This window comes from Sparus aurata, chromosome 21, assembly GCF_900880675.1.
Source record: "Sparus aurata chromosome 21, fSpaAur1.1, whole genome shotgun sequence".
In the NCBI taxonomy this organism is placed as follows: Eukaryota; Metazoa; Chordata; class Actinopteri; order Spariformes; family Sparidae; genus Sparus; species Sparus aurata.
In genome coordinates this window covers 26,341,748-26,355,349 of record NC_044207.1, presented here as the reverse complement: position 1 = coordinate 26,355,349, position 13,602 = coordinate 26,341,748, and the positions used below count along the sequence as shown (strand labels likewise).

Genomic DNA, 13,602 nt, shown 5'->3' with positions numbered 1-13,602 from the left:
ACACAACAAGCTCTATAGTTTAATTAACTTTAGGGGGAGATCATGGTTTGACCATGACTGCTTCATTATCATGGTAATAACAATACCCTAAAAACCATGTGGTTAATAGGTCCTGGAAGCGTTGACAGTGAAACAAGTTTCACAACTTGTCTTCACTGCAGCACTCTAAAATAAACATGGCACAAATTTCCAGTACTTTCTGTTAAGTAGCCTACGGCATAAACTTAACATTAACCTATTCAAACTGAAGCTATTAGCATGAAACTGTGTGTGTGTGTGTGTGTGTCAGGGTGTTAATGTATTTTGATACAATTTGTGCCGCTCAGTGAGTTTATGGTTAAATTCCCACTGAGATAACCACCTGCTGAGACTGCGCTTGTGTGTGTGTGTATATTTGAGGTGAATTGGATTCAAACATATGTTTTTTGTCACATTTGTGTTCAGGTCCAGGAGCTGCAGAGTCCCCCCAGGGCGAGCCAGGTGGTGAAGGACTGCGTGAAAGCCTGTCTGAACTCCACCTATGAATACATTTTCAACAACTGCCATGACCTCTACAACAGGGAATATCAGACAGACCCTGTAAGTCTGTGTGTGTGTTTGCAGATGATGCAGTCAAGAGTTTTATTGCTCTCACTACAAAGAGATCCTCCATGAACACAGCTGCTGAGAAGTGAGCTCATTATCTCCTTGTGTCTTCAGTCAAAGGCAGTCCCTCCGGATGAGCAGGGTCCCAGCATCAAGAACCTCGACTTCTGGTCCAAACTCATCACCCTCATCGTCTCCATCATAGAGGAGGACAAGAACTCCTACACTCCTTGCCTTAATCAGTGAGTCTCTGGTCATACATACATGCACACACTGATTTTCGTGGAAGTCTCCCTGTTTTTAACTCCTTCTCTCGCTGTGCTCCCGATTGGTAATTTCCCAATTTAATAGTTATACCAATCAGATAGGAATTTCTCAGTCTCCTGTGGAATGTGTGTCATGATATCTGGCAACTGAGTGTCAATCCTTGCTCAAGCCCTCCACTCTGTTGCCCCTGAATTTGGACAAAACAAGTCCTAAGAGGAAGAAATACATTTCCAAATTTGACTCACTTGGTGAGAGACTTTTCCCTTCAATGAACTTGAATCTGAATCTTGCAGCCATTCTGCAGACTATAGTCCTGCATCATTTTTTTTAAAAAAAAAGTATTTTTTGGGCCTTTTATGGCTTTATTGATAGTACAGCTGAAGAGGGTGACAGGAAACAGGGAGAGAGAGCGGGATTGACACGCAGCAAAGGGACCCAGGCCGGGAGTCGAACCCGGTCCGCTGCAGAGCCTCAGCACATGGGATGTCCGCTTTACCAACTCAGCTAAACAGCGCCCCCTGCATCATTTTTTTGAAGGGTCTCACACACTTTTCCCACAGTGTTGCCATTTTTTGTGACATAAATTGTAGATGTTGACTGTTGATTACATTTTTTGGTACGATGATTCCAGCTGTATGGGATTTGTTTAAAGGTAAAACAAATACCTAAAGCGATAGAATATTAGGATGGAGGTGTCAGAGAGAAACAGAAGCAGACCAACAAGCCAAACAAACAGCCTTTGTTTGTTTTGAAGCAACAGGATGTATCCTGTCAGTTCTGAACTGGAAAATAACACACGTGTTTACAATATCTAAAAACATCAAACTGTAAAATATACAAAAGCATCCAACATTATCAACTGTATATTACCAACAACAATATCTTTCTGTATTATAATTCTGTTACAGTAAACAGCCTGCATGTATATAGACAGACATACTTATGATATATGAATATATAAACTTAAAGTGTTTACTCCTTCTCTGGTATATTTTTCTTTCTGTGCTACCTAAAAATATACAGAGGATGGAGTTACATAAAAATGAGGCTGGGTTATCTCGTTAAATAATAGAGTACCATTACTGGAGCTGGATTTAACGCAGCGCTCTGCCTTTTACAGGTTTCCCCAGGAACTGAACGTGGGCAAGATCAGCGCCGAGGTCATGTGGAATATGTTTGCACAAGATATGAAATACGCCATGGAGGGTAGGTGTTTCTATGTGTCGTTGGGATGGGGCTTGTCATGTGTTGAAGTGCGACTTTCCTCATTTTTTTCTTTTCTCTTTGATATTCAGAGCATGAGAAGAACCGCCTGTGTAAGAGCGCAGATTATATGAACTTGCACTTCAAGGTCAAGTGGCTCTACAACGAGTACTGCAAGGAGCTCACCACTTTCCAGAAGCACGTTCCTGAATATCCAGCGTAAGTATCGTATAAACAGCATCCAGGCCTTCCTTCCAGTACATTTACCACTGTGGTTCAAAGACTCATGTTCTCTCTCCTCTGTCCTTGTTCTGCAGCTGGTTTGAACCATTTGTCATCATGTGGCTAGACGAGAATGAAGAAGTGTCCCGAGATTTTCTACATGGAGCTCTGGAGAGGGACAAAAAAGACGGGGTAACTGCTTTCATCTGTATTCATCACATATGAAATGACATGACTAATTTGATATTTTCCTAATACATTTATTTACTTTCTGTCCAAGAGTTAGTTGAGAAGACTGACGCTACACTCACACAAAGCTGCCACTAGAGGCTGCTTAATTAGCTTAGCATAAAGACTGGACACAGGGGGAAACAGCTAGCGTTGGTCCATCCAGAGTTACCAAAATTCAACTACCAGCAGCGAGGGATGGGACAATATAAGATTTAATCACACATCTTCACATGAGTAACTTAAGCAGGCTGTCTGCCTCATTAAATGTACAGTCCTGTGATTGAAAATGGAAATATGAAAGATATTTGTTTCTTTAAAAAATGCTAGATGAAGTGATTCCAGTATGTTTAAGTACCATTTTAAGAGTTTTAAGCATATTTTGATTATTGTGATAGTATGTGAATTGCAGTTATTTTGGCCAAAGATTATGCAGCGTGACACGAGAAGTGAACAAAAAACTCGGCTCAATAGTGCAGCGTGTAAATAGACGAGGAAGACGACACGTGAGCAAACAGAAGTCATTAAAAAAATGTTTGTGGTGCTTTAATACTTCCCAAGCCTTTTACAAACACTGTAGTCTACAAATACACCGACACACAAGCTTCATATTTACCACACAGACATGGAAATTGGCTTCAGTCTTCTCATCTAACTCTCAGACAGATTTCCCAAATCGTCAAGCTAGTCCTTTTATCAAAGGATGTCGGCTTTTTAACCAAGTGTGCAGAAGAAGAAACGGGCGGTCATGTGACACTAAAGTTTCACTTCAGTTCAGCGATTCAATTTCTGCTGAGGCTGTAATAAAACACAGTGCGAAAGTTTAAATCCGACCTCCTACCTGCAGCATCTCCAAATCCAAGAAAATTATTCAGGCATTTCTCATGCAAATTCAAGCAATTCACATCATCTCTCCTGACTCAGCACATTCCTGGCTGAGAAGAACAAGTTGAAGGCCTCAAGGCAATCAATAATGACTCAATACCAAAGGCAGAAAAGTACCTACACGCACACACATCCCACACGGTGTCTCATACGCTCACTCACACCTAAACGTCCACGCAGCGGGAGGGTCGATACAAAGCAGCTGAAGATTCTCCCGGCTCATATGTCAGGAATCCTTTGGGTCCAATTACTGTCGCCAGAGGCAGCGTCTGCTTCCCTGTGTCAGCGAAACAGTGGTCCCCACTCCCAGTCACAAACCATCACAGTGTTCGCTAATGGCCGGGCTGTTAATGAGTGCCCTGCTCCCCATCATAACCATGTGATCGCTTCCATGGCTCTCATCCAAACCACTCTGAATCACTCTGCAAATAATTGCAGTCACGTGCAACTGAAGCGGGGTCAGTTTCATTGTCTGTGATACTTGGTGGCGCTGTGCCCATGGGGGGAATGGAACCCCTCACTTCTCAGTGGTAGTCAGATCACTGCGCTGTAGCATCAGCACTGCCGCAGAACAGCTTCTCATACTTTTCCCCCCTCTGGTTGTTTCTCTCTTCAGTTCCAGGTCACATCAGAGCACGCTTTGTTCTCCTGCTCCGTGGTGGACGTGTTCTCTCAGCTCAATCAGAGCTTTGAAATCATCCGCAAACTGGAGTGTCCCGACCCTCAGATCGTGGGCAACTACATGAAGAGATTCGCCAAGGTGACTTTCACCTGCCAACGCTCTCTTAACCTGAGTGTAATCAAGTTCTCGCTGTAACTGTGCACTTTCTCCTTCATTTTGTTTCCCCTCTCAGACAATCGGCAACGTCCTGCTATCTTACGCTGACATCATCGCAAAGGACTTTCCAAATCACGTCAAGAAGGAGAAAGTGGTAGGTGTTTGTTCTAAGATGGAAATTTCTAATGGTGGAACAAACAGCAGCCACTGATTTAATGGTTTAATTTGAGCACCAACGAGACTTGGTTTTAAGATGTACGCAGTTTGGTGTATGTGGTCAGGTTGATTATTTCCAGCATAATAAACCGCTTTTCATTGTAATAGCCGTGCCCAGGTTGGAGTGTTTCAAAGTGAATTAGGGCTGTGTAATTAGCTGAATGTGGTGGGCTGAGCTCCCACAGAGACCTGGAGCCCCCAGAGGAGCAGTAATTACTGAAAACTCCTGCTTCTCCTGCCTCACATCACCAAGAGTGTTTTCGCCAAAGAAGCAATAAAAAAAGTTAGAAGGACTAACCTTGATTGATTACAATAAAACGCTGGGAGCAGACAGAGGAAGGGGAGTGAGAAGTGTGTGTGTAATGATTTTTCTCTGTCTCCCCTCAGCCATGTATCATCATCAATAACATCCAGCAGCTCAGAGTTCAGCTGGAGAAGATGTTTGAGGCCATGGGAGGAAAAGACGTGAGTGTCCATTCATGCACTTATTGTTGTGATTGCTCAAACACGACATGGCTCCTGTATTCATCCCGTTTTGTCTTCTTCCAGCTCAACGTGGAGGCCAGCGACTTCCTCAAGGAGCTGCAGAACAAACTCAACAGCGTCATGGACGACCTCAGCCGCATTTTCGCTGTCAGGTGGGCGTGTGTTTGATACCTGTGTGGAAGTAAGAAGTGCTGCGACCGTCTCTGCAGCTGAGTTCAGGACCTATTTTTATGTTGTTCTTTTTGTGTGGTGATGTAGTTTCCAGCCCCAGATCGAGGACAACGTGAGGCAGATGGGGGACATCCTGGCCCAGGTCAAAGGGCAGACTGTGCCGGCCAATGGCAGCGTGGTCCAGGAAGCCGACAACGTCCTGCAGCCCATCATGGACTTCCTGGACAGCAAGTAAGTGCAGCTGGGTGTCAAACATTAGTGCTGTTTAGGATTAGAAATGTGTCTAAAGAAAGAACAAAATATATATATTTTCCTCAAACTAAGCAGCTGAAGATGATTTTGTTTTGATATAAACTCAGGTATTGCTAGGACACTTGTAATAAAACACTATTATATACAAGATTGTTTGCTCAACACGTCTCTACTTTAGTGCATTAGATAAATAGAGGCTGCAGCTCTGCAGTGTGCTCGACATTTTTTTGTTTCCTTTTTGTGCTCACTTTGAACTCAGCACCTGCTCTTTTTGTGGTTTGGCTGTGCGTGCATACTCCTATTTTTATCATTTCGTACACTGAAGTTACCACGGCCCCAACAGACACACACACGTACACACACACACACACACACAGACCCTATAAATAAATGAAAATGTGTGTTTTGCCTCCATGTTGAGGGATTGTGTGTTTTTGTTTCAGCCTGTCGCTGTTTGCTAAGATCTGTGAGAAGACCGTCCTGAAGAGAGTGCTGAAGGAGCTGTGGAAACTAGTGATGAACACAATGGAAAAAACAATTGTGCTTCCAACACTCACTGACCAGACGGTATGTGATTGGACAACAACACTTTTCCTCTTTTCCTCACCCTTTTTCTTCTTCTCTGCTTCTGAATTTCATTGCTTTGCATTGCTGGGTTCCACTGCGACTGAACATTAACCCATCTGTCCTGCCGTTACTCCATTCTCTCTCCCTTCCTTTCCTTTTAGGTTATTGTAAGTATGTGTGTGTTGTGTGTGTGTGTGTGTTTGCGTGAGCGTGTAGCCTTTTGTTAGCATGAAGAAACACTCTATTTTTAACAGGAGCCTCAACCCCACCATCGGTAGCCTTTGTCATTCTTTTTTTAAACAATTCGTCCTTCTTTCTCTGTGGATGTCAGTGCATCAAAACATGATTGAAACGGCAGCACGGCGCACCAGAGGCAACATTACCTGCCCATGAGTCCCTGTAGTACTGACTGTCTGTACACCAAAGCACCTGAACCTTCTCTGTCTACCAAGACGACACTTGTTAATTGTGAATGTTTAATTGAAACATATATAAATGAGGACAGAACTCTCCCCCCCCCTCACTCTGCAAACAACTTCTTGTATCTGCAGCTGTCTGTCTCACTGAACTCACCCTTCACTCTGCAGACACTTCTCAAACACCACTCTGTTCTCCCCTCCATATCGTTCTCACTCGTCTGTCCGTCTCTCCACAACAGGGCACACAGATGATCTTCAACGCTGCTAAGGAGCTGGGCCAGCTGTCCAAACTCAAGGTGATGAAAAAGGCAATAAAAAGACAGAAAGAGTTAATGTTTTTTTCAGATAACAGCAACATTTGACTAACTGTAACTGTGGTGTGGTGTCCTTTGTTTGATCCGTCCTGCAGGAGCACATGGGAAGAGAGGAGGCCAAAGCTCTGACTCCTAAACAGTGTGCAGTCATAGAGCTGGCACTGGACACTATTAAGGTATTGTATGATGTGTTACACAAGCAGGACAGCTGACAGGGAAATAGGTGTTCTAGATTCTTACTTTTGTGAAAATGTAGAGTACTCTGTCATGTTTTTTGTAGGATAATGTATAAATCCAATTTTCAGCAAACACAAGGCACATTTACACTTTGAGCAATGAAAGTGAAAACAGCCCTCTAGTGTCAAATTCAGCACAGACGCCTTTCTACACAGTGAGGCTCAAACATTCAACTGTACGAACAGGATGACAAACTGGAGGGGGGCTTTAATTTTGTTCTGTGTTTGCTCAGCACGAAGAAATATTCAAAGAAGTTGCACCTTGTCCTGCAAAACAGCACTGACAGACACATCAGACTTTTCTTTAAAGACACAAAGGTGACAAGAAAGTCAAACCATAAAAACAGACAATTAAGAAAAGTTCAGATTAACTTTGAGCAGGTGAAGAAGAGTCTGACACTGGAATCTCATTTGGGTCATCTGGGTTTTACAAAACCTTTCCAGCTTTAACTGTAGTGATTTAGTTTGTTGAGACTTTCAGACCAAAGGGACAAAACTTGAACGTTTGGTACATGTGAGATTTCAGGTATCAGGCAGGAAGAAAACTATTTTTGAGATAACGTCACTAAAGATATGTTTGTTTTTTTATTTCATACATTTTTAAACAGAGGAGGCAACAGATGAATAAGATATAATATAGATCTTGAACAGAACACCCTAAATATGTATTTTGGACTTTTCCTTTCCACTAGTCTCACAGAAGTTCTGGAAGCAAAAGAGCTCCAAATCTAAAACTTAACCACTGAATATAAAAATGATGTTATCACCTGATATGTCTGCCCTTAAATATTGTTCTGAATTCGTGTCGATCAAAATATTTCAATGTGGATATCATAAACATCAATATAATCTAAATGTTATAGTTTTAATACTTCAGCATTCACTGAACATCAGTGCAGGTTTAGAGCTTCAAACCCGTCTCACCGCTGTTCTGTAGCTCCACAGCTGACGAGCTCGTTCCACTCTACTAAACAGTTTTGTTACAAATCGACCACTCTGTGTACCTCCGTCTGTCTGTCCCTCTGCCTGCCTGCTCGCCCTCTTCCTTCTACTATAAGCACATGTCATGTCTCATCTGTTCACGCAGCAATACTTCCATGCCGGTGGTGTGGGCCTGAAGAAAACCTTCTTGGAAAAGAGTCCAGACCTGCAGTCTCTGCGCTACGCCCTGTCTCTGTACACGCAGGCCACAGACAAGCTCATCAGGAAGTTTGTCCTCTCACAGAGCGCTCAGGGTACGACTTCAGATGGCAAACACACACACGCACACACACACACACACACACACATAGTCGCACAGCGGGTTCAATCAATTTCACACAAAAATGCTTTCAGTTACTCTCAAAGAGCTCCACTGCTTTTTCTTACTGTAACGACGGCTTATGGAATTAAATGGGATTATGAGATTAAACAGAATAACTCGCTTACAGTGTTGGAAGAAAATGTTTAATTCATTCCTTCAGTGAAGTACAGTCGCAGTACTTCAACTACAATTTGCATTTACCGGTTTTATTTACATACAATATAATGCTAAAAACCCACAGATGGATTTAAGATGAGCAGAAAAGGGGAATTACAAAAACTTTTTTGTCAAGGACATCATTTTTACCAACGTCTTTAAACCATCATCACAACTCTTTAGTCTTTGGCAGTATTTAAAGAGTTGTATGGATGTTTTGTTTGCCATCTTCTGACGCTGACTCTCTTCTGTCTCCTCTCAGTCCACGGAGGAAAAGGCATCAGGTGCACGGCCAACGAAGACACACCACCGGAGAAACGTACGTGTCAGCGGTGTTATGTAAAACCTGCATGTCCCCCCGAGCAGCCCGCAGCAGCTCAGACATCTGTGTGATCAAACTGTCATCAACCACAGAAAACCAGAGACAGCGAGCAGTGTTAGCCCTCGGCACAGCCCCAACTCTCTCTCTCTCTCTCTCCTTCAACTTGTTTTTCCTCCTTTTGGCTTCCTGTTTGAACTCTTTTTCTATCAGCCGATTGAGAAAAGGCACGACTCTTGCACAGACCGCTTGCGGTCGATGAAGCCTGTTACATAGAGTGCATGCAGAAAGTCAAACAGCTGACCAGGTGAAAACAGCAGCGACTTGAGATCAGGGAGAGCGCAGGACGTGCAAGACACGATCAAAAAGGGAGAAAGAGGAGAGAGGAAGGAAGGAAACTTGTGTTGCAGTTTGGATTTTTTTCAGTATGTCTCCTTTTTTTTCTTTTTCCATTCAGCGTCAAGAGAGTGTTAAGAACGAATTACCAGCCATTGCTGCATTACAGTTTGCCGTTTGCTCAGCATTAGAGCTGGCACAAAATCTGCTCTACCCAGCCAAGCTCTGCTCGTCTGATTATCACAGAGAACCTGTGCGTGTGTGTGTGTGTGTGTGTGTGTGTTTGTGTCGTTTGTGCATGTTTAAATTTAGTTCACAATCTGCTGATGCATCCCGTTTTCTTCACGTCATATATCTCAGCTGTGCTACATTATGTCCGTCCAGAGACAAATGGGCAAACAAACACAATGGACCACTTACTGTTTGTGTCTTCACAGCATCCGGAGTGGACTCGGTCGGCGAGGTGGTCATGTGCGTCGACATTCTGCCCCAGCCTAACGGAGAACACAAGATCAATGTGAAAGGTGAGAAAGCAGAACAGGCTGTCCCATTTTTTTCTGATATCGCTCAGTTATTACTCCGTACTTCTTGTCTCTTCCTGCTTTAACTCAACCTACTTTGATTCTCCAGTGGTGGCTGCCAATGACCTGAAATGGAAGGCGCAGGGCTTCAGGCCTTTCGTCGAAGTCTACATCATCGGTCCTCACCTCAGTGACAAGAAGAGGAAATTCGCCACCAAGTCCAAGAACAACGCCTGGTCGCCCAAGTTCGCCGAAAGCGTCCAGTAGTGAGTGTTCACCATTTCTGCTGCGGATTGATTCCTCTTTGTTTCAGATTCTTGTTCAGTTAAATTTAGGTTATTGCTTTGGTAACCAGCTGGACGGGACAACACGCGACAGACAAAATACCTTACCGTTATATTTAGTCAGGTTCAGACGTCCTTCCTCACTCTCTGATGAATCATCTGGCATTTACTCTGAAGTTATAGCAAACAAATCACACGTTACGTTGGATAAAACTGTTTGAAGCATTTGAGAGGATGAGAGGACACAACTCAACAAATGTCCAGCTGTTTTTAGACATTCAACGATTTAAACCTTAAATATTATATCTTTAAAATGCTACAGGAAGATTCTTGAACACGTGAGCTAAATCACGGATGCGGTTCTGTCTTGTTTCAGCTCCTTGGGCACTGAGGTCGGTCCAGAGAGCTACGAGCTGCAGGTGTGTGTGAAGGACTACTGCTTCGCCAGAGAGGACCGCACCGTGGGCATGGGCGTGCTGCAGGTGAAGGACATAGCCAGCAAGGGCAGCGTCACCTGCTGGATGCCGCTGGGCAGACGCATCCACATGGACGAGACGGGCCTGACGGTGCTGCGCATCCTCTCCCAGCGCAACAACGACGACGTGGCGAAAGAGTTCGTCAAGCTCAAGTCGGACCAGCGCTCGGCCGAGGAGGGCCGCAGCTGAGGGGGGACACAGTGCGTGACAGACATAGTATTATGCACACATATAGTACTCACACCTACATAGATAGACCACCATGTGCAATACACAAGCACACTCATGAAAACGCTCTATTGTACATATATCTGCATACATTATGCAACATTTCCATTGCAATGTTATCAATGCAAACATTAAGGAATACGTTTATAAAGGTCATGTTTAATTTTGAGACATTTCCACAGCGCTCTCCTCTCAGTTTTAGGGTTAGCCTCACGTTAGCAGCACTTGTCAGTCGTTCACTCAGTCTTTCCTAAAAAAAAAACACACATCACACCTTTTATACACTGTCCACGTGATAGGAAACAGCGCCGAACAACGAAACCATGTGAATAGATCGAGAACGACCACTTTGCACTTTTGCTTCTCTGTGTCTTCGGGAGAGCAGTCCTCGCCTCGCTATGCTCTGTCCCTCCCTACGTCCCTCCGTCCGTCCTCTTCGTCTGTCCGCTTGCCTGCCTGACTGTGTGTCGTTCTTCCAGTCCGTCATAACTCTCCAGTTGTTTGCTCTGCGTAGTCCCCCCCCCTATCTCCCTCCCCCACACGGTGTGATGTGTTGTGTTCAGATGGAGTTCAGGCACAGATCTAAGACCAGCTTCCAATTTGCCCCTAAAATCCCAAATAAAGAAGAAAAAAACACACAACAAACTGACCTTAGATCAGTCTCCAGGGGCGACATCACTGCTAGTCTGTCCTGTAAATGTACGAACGTCCTGCATGTTGACCCCAGGAACACTGTGATTCACTCCCCCTCCCACATTAAAAGATGGGTGCCTCCAGTATTTTACCTGTGTGAGCATGGTGCATATATAACCCTCAGTACAATACGGTTTTTATAATCATGACCTGACTAACACTCATTATCGTGGAGAAGAAACACACCGACGGTGGAGAAACACTGAGTGTGACGTGTTGATAGAAGCGAAAGTCGTGGCTTTTTTTTTGTTAGTTTCTGTTTTTATTTTTCATTTTCTGCTTCACGTCACAACAAACCGGAGCAATACCCCAGCGTCGAACACACCCACACCCCTAGAGTGCACATTAACTCCTTTAAAAAAAGAAGAAAAAAAAGGGCTACGGGATCAGTGGACCGGGATGTCAGTTTACGCACTAATACATGCCGTCCACGCTTCTGTTGGCAAAGCGACCCGCAAGGTTTCCCCCGCCGTCGTCCACCTGCTCGGCCACACACACACTCAGAGAGTCTGGAGGAGCCACACGAAGCCTGAAGGACTCATCCTCCCTCCTGCACACGTTATCCAGACCCACCTCTTTAAGGCAATAGTGGTTTTGTTTGTGTGGTTTTTATGAAGCAGAGCCCTCTGTGAACACTGCTGTGTCTTTTTTTTTGTTATTGTGTGCGTGCATGCGTGTGTGTGAAGGTTGTGAGCGTGTGCAAAAAATACAAAATAAAAAATGGGCTCTGAGATTGTGAGCAATATACTGTACCCTACATACCCCGAAATGTACTGCGCTGTCAATATAACCACAGCAAAACTGCAATATCCAGATCCGAGGAATGGGAAACTTATGATTCTTCTTGTGTTTGTATGTAAATCACTGAGATATTTTTTATTTACGGAGTCATAAAATCCCCCATTCCTCTTGGAAAGCTTTTTTTTTTTTTCTCCTCACACATTTTGAATAAGAGAGAAGGAAAAAGTGTTCTGCCTTTAGCAGCACCGAATTTGCACGAAGCGGATCTCAAAGTTTGTTTTGTTCTGTTTTATATTTTTGTTTTTAAACAAAGAAAGAAGCCATCAGAGTCACCGCCAAGCGTTTATGTTAGTTTCAGTCTCGTCATGTGCGTAAAATGAACCTGTTAACACTCGCGGTCCTCGCTCGTCTTGTGGTGTCTCTGTGAAATGATGTCGGTGGCAGTGAGTGAACCGTGTGGAGCTGCACCAGATGTCACTGCTGGCCTGTCACATGTTGTCTTTACTGAAACATTTCTACCAAAAAAAAAAAAAACACACACACACAACGCTTCTGAATGTTATTCAGCCTCAGCAGAGCCTTCTTCCTGCGGTCAAAGGGACAGCTTGCCTTTTGTAAAAAAAAAAAAAAAATCTGGGCGTCCAAATTCCCCTGAAATAAAACAGATCATGGGTTCAATCATGCTTGATTTGCGGGTGAATTAGCCTTTTAAAAAAGAAACAAAAAAGGAGCTTTTCCGCCACATTGACCGCTCAGTGCAGTTACATTGTGTTGTCGAAAGTGATCCCAGGACTCGAGACAAAAGCAACAACAACAGAAACTAACCAGTTCGGGCTCGTTGGTTGCCTGCTTCATGTATGTTCGCACACAGACACACACACACTTCCACACCGACCTCTGCTCAAGCACAAAAGGGCACATGTAAGATGACACACATGCATGCATGCACGCCGACACAACTCTGTGGAGACCAATGACGCCCACCCTGTGAATAAAATCAACGTACAATTGCATGATGGGAAACTTTATCGTGCCAGCACGTGTCTCTTTGATGTTCCTTTTTTTCTGTTTTCACTGTTTGTCTGTTTGTTTTTTTTACTTTTGATTTGATTTAAGCTCTGTAATGATAAGTCATCAATGTTTTTTGTTTTATAAAAGGCTTGTGAATACGTCATCTGTAACCAATATGAATGTAGTGTGAACACAGAACTCGCATGAGAGAATTATTTTCTACTGAGGATGTTTCTAATTTGTTTCTTATCATTATTGATCGTTCTTTAATGAGGAGGAAGTGGAAACTGGAATGCAGCCTGATTGTGATCTGCTTCCTATTAAAAGGACATTTGTGTCACAATCTAAACGGCTGTTTTTATTATTCCTCCTGTCACACGACTGCACTGTGGTTCATTCAGTTATTACGTCTTAAAATGTGTCTGCGTGGGACGTTTCTAACAGGCAGGGCTGGAGAAAGTACTCAAAAGATGAGGAAAATCACAGATTTCTTGTTAAAACATGTAAAAGTGAAAGTCTTAAAGTGTCTCCTATGAAATGTACTTAATTTAAAAAAGTATTTTTCTGTAAATAAATCTTCTTAAAGAGTAACTCCACCAATTCTACACAAGTGTGTTTTCAGGTCTTAAGTAGTGAGACTGCATGTGAAATAAGTAGTTTAAAGCCTTTTGTGGTGTCAGAGGAAGCTGCATGTAATCTGATAGA

At 43.5% G+C, this 13,602-nt stretch overlaps 1 protein-coding gene across 4 annotated transcripts in view; it reads left to right on the top strand.

Moving 5' to 3' along the window:
* LOC115572084 (protein unc-13 homolog A) overlaps nucleotides 1-13,246 on the top strand; it is a 38,218-nt gene extending 24,972 nt beyond the window's left edge. For 2 of the 4 annotated variants that reach the window (XM_030401895.1, XM_030401894.1), the window contains exons 25-41: nucleotides 445-579; nucleotides 700-827; nucleotides 1,973-2,058; nucleotides 2,148-2,274; nucleotides 2,373-2,469; nucleotides 4,007-4,150; nucleotides 4,245-4,322; nucleotides 4,772-5,022; nucleotides 5,129-5,272; nucleotides 5,737-5,860; nucleotides 6,519-6,575; nucleotides 6,689-6,769; nucleotides 7,917-8,064; nucleotides 8,551-8,607; nucleotides 9,381-9,467; nucleotides 9,574-9,730; nucleotides 10,125-13,246. In XM_030401895.1, coding sequence (XP_030257755.1) covers nucleotides 445-579; nucleotides 700-827; nucleotides 1,973-2,058; nucleotides 2,148-2,274; nucleotides 2,373-2,469; nucleotides 4,007-4,150; nucleotides 4,245-4,322; nucleotides 4,772-5,022; nucleotides 5,129-5,272; nucleotides 5,737-5,860; nucleotides 6,519-6,575; nucleotides 6,689-6,769; nucleotides 7,917-8,064; nucleotides 8,551-8,607; nucleotides 9,381-9,467; nucleotides 9,574-9,730; nucleotides 10,125-10,413 — 2,190 coding nt within the window. In that variant the 3' untranslated portion in view covers nucleotides 10,414-13,246. The remainder of the gene's footprint in view (nucleotides 1-444; nucleotides 580-699; nucleotides 828-1,972; nucleotides 2,059-2,147; nucleotides 2,275-2,372; nucleotides 2,470-4,006; nucleotides 4,151-4,244; nucleotides 4,323-4,771; nucleotides 5,023-5,128; nucleotides 5,273-5,736; nucleotides 5,861-6,518; nucleotides 6,576-6,688; nucleotides 6,770-7,916; nucleotides 8,065-8,550; nucleotides 8,608-9,380; nucleotides 9,468-9,573; nucleotides 9,731-10,124) is intronic. The other 2 variants (XM_030401897.1, XM_030401896.1) reach the window with 2 other exon arrangements.
* The last annotated feature ends 356 nt before the right edge of the window (nucleotides 13,247-13,602 follow it).